Source organism: Octodon degus, unplaced genomic scaffold (genome assembly GCF_000260255.1).
Source record: "Octodon degus isolate 3935 unplaced genomic scaffold, OctDeg1.0 scaffold00127, whole genome shotgun sequence".
Lineage (NCBI taxonomy): Eukaryota > Metazoa > Chordata > Mammalia > Rodentia > Octodontidae > Octodon > Octodon degus.
Window position 1 is genome coordinate 434,238 of NW_004524703.1, and position 10,117 is coordinate 444,354.

Sequence of the window (10,117 nt, forward strand, 5' to 3'; positions counted from 1 at the left end):
CTTTTAAAAGGTGCAAGTATATTTAAGTATTTTAAAGAAAAGGGAAAAAAGTGTACTGTATGAAATTAGGTATCAATTAAATTGTTAACCATTTGTATAAAGTGTTATAACTTTTATACTTCTAAAAATTAAAAATAAAATGTATTTCTATAATTAAAAAAAAAAAAAAGAATTCCTGTACACAAATAACAAACAGAGAAATTAGGGAAACAATACTTTTCACAATAACATCCAAAAAAAATGAAGTACCTAGGAATCAATCCAGTGAAGAAAGGAAGTAAAAGATCCTCACACTGAAAATTACAGTACTCTGAAAAAGGATACTAAAGAGTAAATCAGAAATGGAAAGATATCCCTTTTTCCTGGATAGGAAGAGCCAATATAGTGAAAATAGCCACACCTTCAAAATTGTTATACATATTTAATGCAATTCTGATCAAAATATCCATAGCATTTCTCACAGAATTAGAGAAAATAATCCTATAATTAAAATCAGAAGAGACCCAGAACAGCGAAGCAATTCTGGCAATAAAAGCAAGACAGCGACATCACAATCCCTGACTTGAAATTATACTACAGAGCTAATGTGATGTTATTTTTTGTTTGTTTTTTGTTTTGTATTTTAGGGAAAGGTTTACAGGGTGTCCAGGGTCTCACTACTAGACCCGACTTGTAGTGATCCACCTGTTTACAGCCTCCTAAAAGCTGGGATTACAGGCATGCACTACCATACCCACTCTCAATTGCTGTCTCAGCACACCCTGGGGGCGGGGCCAGCATGGCAGCTAATGTAATTTTTTAAAAAAGTATCGTATTGGCAAAAAAGCATACCCAAGGATCAATGGAACATTCTGGAAGATGCAGAAACTCCAAACATACTCAGCCACCTTACCTTTGACAACAAGGCCAAACACCTTCACTGTAAGAAAGATAGTCTCTTTAATAAATGATGCTGGAAAAACTAACTTCCCACGTCCATGTACTGGGTTAACTGATTTTGTGCTTTAACTGTGGGAAATTATTAGAACAAACCTTTTGCTTCCTGCTATCTACTCTAAAAAATGAGTTCTCACTCCCTGTTCAAGGCTATTACAATGAATAACTGTTTCTTGTCAAGGCAGCAAGCTGAAACAAGCTCCCTCTCTAACCGTCTCCTGTAAATATAGTCAGCTTAAGATATATCTTATAAAATATGTGCTTATCAATAAACTGTAAAAGACTCTTCAGTTATAAACAGTTTGCAGCTGTGTCAAATAAATGTAGTTTTTTGTTGTTTGGTGCTGGTTAACAAATTCACTTACCAAAGAGGATGTGATTTCTGTTATAATTCATCATCACTCAGCCTTCTCCTATGTGAGAGCTGGCTGATGACGCTGAGCTCAGTTATAAAGGCTCTTAAAACTACTATCTGTCTGATCTGGTTCCTATACTGAGTAACCCGTAACAGTCCTGAAGACTAAAACTATGCACTATGCACTAAACTACAATTGCAATGTATCAGGGCCAGCCAGATAGCTCAGCAGACTAAAGCGCCTGCTTAGGCAGATGCAGAGACTGCGGTTTGGTCCCTGGCATCCTGTGCCAGCCCTGGGGCTTGCTGAGAGGGCAACTGAGACTGGGCCTGGTAGCGTGCCTGTAATCCCAGCATTTGTACATCTGAAAACAGGAGTACTGAGTCCAATCTGTGTAGTGAGACCCTGTAGACCCTGTACTAAATACATACATAAACAAACAAACAAAATAAAATAAAATTATGATTTATCAAATATCTAAATAAAAATTTTTGTCTTTCTTCTGTTTTTCATTTGAGGTTTATTTTTTGGTTTTGGTGCTGAGGACTGAACCCAAGGCTTCCAGCTTGCTAGGCAAGTATTCTGCCACTGAACTAAATCCCCAGCCTCCAGAGATCTAAATGTTGAAACAGAAACAGTTTTCTGCTGGAAGTCTGACAGAAGATAGAATAGGTAGAACTCTTAAAGACACTGGTGGAGGCAAAGACTCTATGATATTAACCCTCCAGGCATGGGGGTACACACCTGTAATCCCAGCCCTGGGAGACTGAGCCTAGAGGATCACTGTGAGTTCAAGGCCAGCCTGAAAATAAAAGACAATAGCCTGACCTGACAGGAAATATTACAAAGAATCAACAACTGCTATCTCATCTTATTAAAAAGCTTTTGCACAACAAAAGAAAATGTTAGGATGTGCAGAATGCTAGAAAATTGATTAAATGTGTGTAAGTGGGACTGGGTCTCAGTGCCAAAGCAAACAAGGTACCTCAGTCCTGAGAAAAACATCCTGTTTGGTTAAGGTCAGCTATTAGTCACTTGGCAACCTTGTGTCATGCGTTACAAACTTTGCAAAAGTATAAATAAAGGATTATTTTGTTGTGCATTGAGTTAGTCTTGCCCATCAGGCGGACTAGCAACCACCTAGCCCAGCTTTTGTCTTGTCTGTCTTTCTCATTTCTGCCACCAAGTCTCCCTGAGTAGAACTATTCACAGTAAGACTAATGGATCCCTCCAAGGAACCACCAACAGAGTGAAGAGACAACACACAATGTGCAAAAGTAAGTTTAACAGCTGTTCCTCAAAGGACTAATGTCTAGAATACATACAGAGCTCAAAAAAATCAGATCTTCCAAATTTAAAGACCCAGTCCCAAAATGGTGATCTGAAATGAACAGATACTTTTCAGAAGACGCAGAAACAGCACATAAATACACAAAAAATGTTCAACCCCACTGGTCATCCAAGAAATATTAATTAAAACAATGCTGAAAGTCCACCCCACTCCTGGAAGAATGGCTATCATCAAGAAACCAACCCAAAACAAAGGCTGGTAGGGCTGTGAGGAAAAGGTGACCCTTCTCCACTGTTGGTTGAAATGTAGACTGACTGGTGCAACCACTTGAAAGTCACCGTGAAAGTTGCTCAGCAAACAAAAGGTTCCATGCGACCCAGCTAATCACCTTCTTGGTATCTTCCTGAAAGAAGAAAAAACATCATGCCCGAGTAATATATGCACACTAGTGTTTATAGCATCACAGTTTGTAATAGCTAAATCTTGGAAACAGCTCAAAGTCTATCCACCAATGGATGGATAAAGAAGATGTGGTGTTTTTATACAATGGAGTACTACTCTGCCATAAAGAAGGATCAGCTTCAGCCATTTCTAGCTACATGAAGGCACCTCAGGACCTCTTAAGTGAAATAAATGAGACACACGTGTAAATATTGCATTGTTTCCCTAGTGTGAAAAACTGAAAGTGTAAATAAGGACTAAAATGTGTAACAGATAATTGGTAAATGGAAAGAAAGTGTTTAAATGTGAAGCGGAACAAAGGAGAGGGAGGGGGAAATGAAAGAAGGGACAAGAAAATTAAGAGAAGAGAAGGAAAAATGGAAACAAACCTTTTGAAAATAAGGACAGGAAAAGGGTTTAGAGGAGAGACGAATGGGGAAAAAAAGAATATCATCTACAGGTACAAATTCCCTATGATAAATGTTATCATTATGTATATCTAAAATGTATCAACTTGGGGGCCAGCAAGATAGCTCAGTGGTCTAAAGCGTCTGCTTCCGCAAGCTTAGGCAGGCGCAGGAACTGTGTTTCCATCCCTGGCACCTCATGTAGGGCTGAGCCAGACAAAAAGGAAAAAAATGTAGCAACTTAAGGAAGCCCAGGGACTGTGGTTCATGGGTGCCCCGCACCACATGCCACGCCAGCCCCGCCCCCAGGGTGGGCTGAGCTAGCCACAAAAATAAAGAATAAATAAAATAAAATGTATCAGTAGGCCAGGGATACAGCTCGTGGCACAGTACCTGCCTGGCAAGTGCAAGCTCCTGAGTTTGATTCCTGATACTAAAAAAAAAAAAAAAAAAATGTATGGGGGCTGGGGAGATAACTCAGTGGAATAAGTGCTTACCTGGCAAGGGCAAGGTCCCAAGTGCGATCCCTAGCACCACCCAAAAAAAAAAGTAGCAATAAAAAAATTAAGTGTGTGTGTGTACACGGGTGTATTTTGTGATGGAGTCTCACTATTGCTCACATTGGCCTCAAACTGCAAGACTCAAGCAATCATCCTGCCTCAGCTTCCCAAGTAGCTGGGACTACAAATGCACCAACACACCTGGTTAAAACAAAAAATCTACCTGGGCATGGTGGCGCACGCCTGTAATCCCAGCACTCAGGAAGCTGAGACAGGAAGAGCACTGCAAGTTGGAGACCAGCCTGGGCTACAAAGTGAGCTCAAGGCCAGCCTGACCTGCATAGAAAGACCCTGTCTCAAAAAGACAAAGAAAGAAAAAGAAGGAAGGAAGGAGGGAGGGAGGAAGGGAGGGAGAGAGAGAGGAAAGGAAAGGAAAAGAAAAGAAAAAAAAGAGAGAGAAAGAAATCTGAATTGACAGTTTATATTATTGCCATTTTGCTTTTTCTCTTACAAGCTGACTAGAAGTAAAATAAAAGCTTTCTAGACTTTGGTAACTTGGGGTCTTTCCTTTTGTAAAATGATACTAGAGGTTAACCAAGAAAGTATTGAGCTACAGCACTAGTCCACTTTCATCTTATTTGGAGATAAGCCTTTACTAAATCGCCCAGGCTGGTGTTCCACTCTTTCTTTTTTTTTTTTTTGAGGAACAGGGCATTGAACTCAGGCCTTACGCTTGCCCTGGCCCGGCCGTAAGGGGTCTTCCACTCCCATTCACCCTCCCAGGCTCTCACGGTAGGTGGGATTGGAAGGGTGCAGCCAAATCTCTCACCTACCCGGCTGGTTTCCTGCATTCCTATGCTCAGGTTCTGGCTGCATGTTACTGCCTTCTAGTATGAATGAGTAATTCCACCTTGCATTTCAGGTTCTGGCCCCGGCCCCGGGCATGCTCGGTGCATGGTGATTCTTCTCACAGTTGCCTCCTCACCTTTTCCCTGTGGCTGAGTCGCTTGTTTGCTCCCCTCCCTGCCTGACTGGATCCCAGTCACTTCCTGTCAATCCCTGAAAAATCTTTAAGCATTCTTCCATTCTTCTCATTCTCCCAAACCAGAGTACGCAAGGGTGAAAAGAACCTGGGTGTGCTCACACACACACACACACCCCACAACAGGAGGCTGAGGCAGGAGGATCTCAAGTTTCAGCCCAGCTTGCACAATTCAGCCACTCAGTGAGAACCTGTCTTAAAAGAAAAGGGGGGTGGGGTGCTGGGAGATGTAGCACAGTGCAAAGCCCTGGGTCCAACCTCCAGGAGCGCGCGCGCGCACACACACACACACACAAAGGCTTGTCCTGCCTCAGTGAAACACCGCCCTGTTGAGGTGTCAAGAAGCAGCAGCTCTCCTTCTCCTTGCACCTACAGCGTGTGCACTGTACGCCCTGCAGTCACTTGAAGGAATCCTCATGAAATCCAGCCCCAGCCCAACAGATGGCAGGTACTAGGAACAACCCTAATCTCAAAACCTGCCACCCCATACCCGTAACTCCGAGGACGAGAAGAGGTGCCCTCCAAGCCCTCCACACAGGCCTGCACCAGACCCTGGAGGGAGAGGGTACACTGTGCCACCACAGCCCAAGCAGCAACCCACCGGGCAAGCACGGGCCAGCTGTCTCTCAGAGCTAAGGCACAGCACCCAAAAGGTGTCCAAGCCGGCGTCATTCTCAGGACACAGCACCCTGAGGCCCCACTCACTGGGAGGGAGGGCTGAGCCCAGCCTCCGCCCAGCCGTCCTATCATCTGGCACTGGGCAGCTGATGAAACGCCTGCTATGGTCAGTGTGCACCCAGCTCCTCCTGTACCCTCTGAGGGGCCCTGTGGCTAAAAGTGATAAGAAGTTATCAGCGCAAAAGAGCTCTGGACAACTCCGCAGACCAAGTGACTGCAGCTGCCATGCAAGGAGCAGGAGGGATGGAGAGCACTTTAGCCCTGCCCCAGACAAGCACTTGCACACATTTCATAGACAGTGAAATGGGGGCCGGCAAGATAGCTCAAGTGGTCTACAGCACCTGCTTGGGCAAGCTTAGGCAGGCGTGGGGACTGCGGTTCCTGTTTTTTTAAGATCCTGGTACAAATTACTATCAAAGCTTTCTATCCACATAGCTCAGGGGCATATTCCACACCTGGAAAACTGCTAAAGTCAGGGGAAAGACTGTTATTCAAAAAACAACGATTTTGGAAAGAGATTGTTGCAGTAATTTTCTAAATCTTAAAATCAGAATTCTCTTCACCTTGGCATTTTCAGTCTCTTAAAGACGCAGGCTCTGTGCCTTCTGTGTCTGAGGTGTGCCAAGGCCTGAGGCCTCTCTCAGGATGATCAGTTATGAATTAATGGTGGCAACCCTACTTCCTCTTGGACCCACAAATACCAGCAATCAGAGTGGCTTTTGCATGTCATGTCTAAAGACTTTCTGGGAAACCATAAACTCTAAAAGCGGGCTTTCATCAGATGTCCTCATAACATATGTGTGTTTCTGTTTAAAAAGTTAGGCTGTTGTAACTTTCCAAGATGGCCCGTACTGTGTTTCCCAGAGGCAGGGTGAACTTTTATTCTTGTTTTTATCCTTTTTCTTTTCACTTGGCCCAAGCTCACTCTGCAGAGCCTATTTATTTATTTATTTATTTACTGGTGATCAAACTCAGGGCCTTGTGCTTTCCAGGCAGGTGCTTATGCTGCTGAGCTATCACCCCTAGCAAGCTATCTCCCCAGCCACAGAGCCAATTTTAACCCCAGCCTTCACTCATACTTTCTTGCATAAACTTTGTCACTGTTAAAAAAAAAAAAAAGTTAAAACCTAGGCGTGATGGTGCATGCCTGTGATCCCAGCACTCTGCAGGTGGAGCCAGAGGGGATAGGATTTAAGGCCAGCCTGAACTACAGAGTGAGACCCCAATCTCAAAAAATAAAATAAAATAAAAATAAGTGAAAAGTTAAAAAAAATTAAAACAAAGTTTTAAAAAGTCAATGTGACAACCATAGGCTGGTTCCTCAAATCACTCACCCAAGATTTTAGCTCAGCTCCCGGAGTGAAGTAAGGAGTAAAGAGCTGCTAGTGGCTCATTCAAGTCTGTTCACAGCAAACTGGGCAGGTCGGAAACAGGGAAGAGGTCACTGGGCCAATGGTTACTAGGCAGGTCTGGGGACAGCAGTACCAGCAAAGCCTTGCTCCTGAAGACCCTCAACAGCTAATGTTTTCAAAACAGAAGAAAAAAAAACAACGGACTTCCCTACTGACTGGACCGCACCAGGTCTGCTGGGCACCAGCGCCCAGGGCTTCAGCGTCCCGCTGCCTGGCTGGACAGCCTCTCTCCATCTAAGGCAGCCCTGCTCCCTGCTGCACACAAGCCAGGAGCAGGAAAGGGAGGTGAGTTAGGCACAGCTGCTTTGCGGCTTACCATCTCAATTTTCTCTCTTAAAAGGGGAAACGGGAAAAGGAGCTTTCCACTAAATTCTACCGTGAAGTAACTCTCTTCATGCCTAAGTACACCAAGACTCCCACTAGACTTTTTTTCTTTTTTTTTTTTTTTTTTTTCATAACCTGGGATTGAACTCAGACTCTTGCACTTGCCAGGGAAGCACTTAATCTACGGAGCCATCTCCCCGGCTCCAAACCAGAATTTTTTTTTTTTGGGGGGGGGTGCAGAACTGGGGATTGAACTCTGGTCTCTGCGCTTGCCAGGCAAGCGCTTATTCCACTGAGCTATCTCCCCAGCCCCCCCCCACTAGACTCTTGCACAAGCAGATGAAAGGTGGCACCTAGCTGTCCTCAAAGGGCATACCTGCCCCAAATCCCAAATCCTTCCCCAAGAGGGCATTTTCTACAGCAAGAGATGTGTGAGGGGCAACCTCAGAGACTCTCTGCGTACTATATCCAATAATAATGATTTCCTTCATGTTTCTTTCATCTAAGCGGGGACCACCCATTTCCTGCTGGCCAGTGCAACCCCATAGACAAGGGCACAACACATTTTTGGAACCTGCACTCTTTGCATTGAGCTATATCCTCGGCCATGCTTTTGATTTTTTTGAGACCAAGTCTTGCCAAATTGCTAAGGTGGCCAGGGTGGGTTGCAGGTGTGCTCCACTTGCGATCTCCTGCCTTAGATTCTAGAGTGCTGTGATTATAGGCATGAGCCACTGCATTAAACATATTTTTAAAGACTGAATGAACATTTAGAAAAACCTTGCCAGGCGTGATGGTGCACACCTGTAATCCCAGCACTTGGCAGGTGGTTCACTGAGAGGCAGAGGCCTACCTAGGCTACAAAGTGAGTTTAAGGCCAGCCTGAACTGCATAGTGAGACCCTGTCTCAAAAAAAACAAAAAAAAACAAGAAAGAAAGAAAAAGGAAAGACAAACCTCAAGAATTTCTAAACTTTATCAGGGTCTTATGTTTAAAAATTCCTCCAATCATGACTAAAAAATAAGCTGTGGAAAACTTACTTGGATGTTTAAAAAAATACATTTTAAAAATACATTTTGATTTCCTTTAAAAAGCTACTCGAGTGCTCGCTTCGGCAGCACAAATACTAAAAAGCTACTCTATTGTATTAAGGTTTCTCGGGCCAGGGTTCAATGCCACCATCCCCATCGAGTGCCACCACGCTCACCAGTCAGAGGAGAGCCAGTCTTCTAGTCTTGGGGTTCAGAGAGCGTCCCTTCACCGTGTGAATATTTTGCAAAATAGCATGAACGCATACCACAAGGTAGGCACAGATTGGGGTTGTTTTGTTTTGTTAATGAGAGGAACCCCAGCTCACAGAATGCTCCAAAGCTGACACTCCCGTGAAGCTAGCGGCTGGTGGACAGAGTGCTGTCGTCCTAGCCAGCACGATCTGGAGGGCACCTGCCGCCCGTCCCCGCCGCTCGAAGTCCTCCGGCGCGGCTCCCTTACCTGTCAGCCTCCCTCGCTCAGGACGCACCAGAGCCAGCAGCTTCCGAGCCTCTGAGCGCCCGGCCGCGGGGCTAGCCTGCCTGTCGTCTCTGGGGTCCGCCGCTGGCGCGCGCCGCCCAACCTCTGCCCCCGTGCGGGCCGCAGCCGCGGAGGCGCCCTGCAGCCCAGCGCGCGGAGGACCTGGCCGGGCCTGGGCCCCGCACCGGCGGGCTGGGGGGAAGCCAGCCCAACGCACCAGGGCACGAGCGAGGCTCACGCCTCCCGGCAGCCCCGACCGCAGGCCAGTCCACGCCAGCGGGATCCCGGGGGCACGCGGAACCGGAGTCCATACCCGGGCGGCCGCGGCCCACGCGGGGCCAGACGGCGTCCACGTGCGGGCGACCCAGCTTCGCCGCGCCAGGAGCAGCAGTGGCCACGCAGGGGGGCCGCGCATGGTGCAGCGTCCAAGCCGAGCGCTCCACCCGCCTGCGGGCCGCACGCCCGAGGGCACCCCCAGCCCGGCCCGCGCGCGGGGCGGGGACACCGAGCTCCTGTCCTTCCCCTCCCGTCCCTCCCCGCCTGCGGCCGCCCACCCGCCCCATCGGACTGGTGCCCCTGATCCGCCCTTCCACCCAGCCCACCCCTGGGCGGCGACGGGACTGAGTCCCCCGAGCGCCCCCTCCCGGCAGCGCGCTACAAAGCCCGACAAGTGACTGCGCCTGCGCACGGCGGGCGGCCACCTTTTCCGCACTCCAGTATCCTCGGCGTGTAGATTTAGCCTTTTTCTCATGGCTGGAACAGACAGAGCGCGCAGGCCAAGGAAGGGGGGATAGGTGAAGACTTGGCTCTATGGAGTAGTGGGACCAATTCCTGATTCTACAGGTGCAGAGCCCTGGCTGGGGCGCAGAAGCGCCGCTGGAAAACATAGTGGGGTGGGCGGGCGGTCCAGGGTGACGGAGACCAGAGCGGGTGCAGGATCCTCGCAGGGTGGGGACCGAGTGGCTCTAGCAAATGAGCCTGGGCCGAGGGAGGTGGAGTTTCTTGGACTCCGAGGAATGTTCCCTGAGAATTTTTTCCCTCGGAGGAATTTTCTCTGAGAATAGAGAAGCGCTTGTCTCTTTTTATAAAAAGTAGTTTACAGGAATAATCCAGATAAAACACTTTAATCCAATAGTACATTAGTTTTTGTTTTTGTTTTGTACCAGGAATCGAACTCAAGATCTTGTGACTGCCAGGCTCTAATACAATAGTTTTAAAAGT

At 47.0% G+C, this 10,117-nt stretch overlaps 1 protein-coding gene across 1 annotated transcript in view; it reads right to left on the reverse strand.

Moving 5' to 3' along the window:
• Positions 1-9,412, reverse strand: part of Abcb10 (ATP binding cassette subfamily B member 10) — a 41,900-nt gene extending 32,488 nt beyond the window's left edge. The window contains exon 1 of the mRNA XM_004640848.3: positions 8,879-9,412. Within this exon, the coding sequence (XP_004640905.2) occupies positions 8,879-9,311 (433 nt within the window). The 5' untranslated portion in view covers positions 9,312-9,412. The remainder of the gene's footprint in view (positions 1-8,878) is intronic.
• Positions 9,413-10,117: the final 705 nt, after the last annotated feature.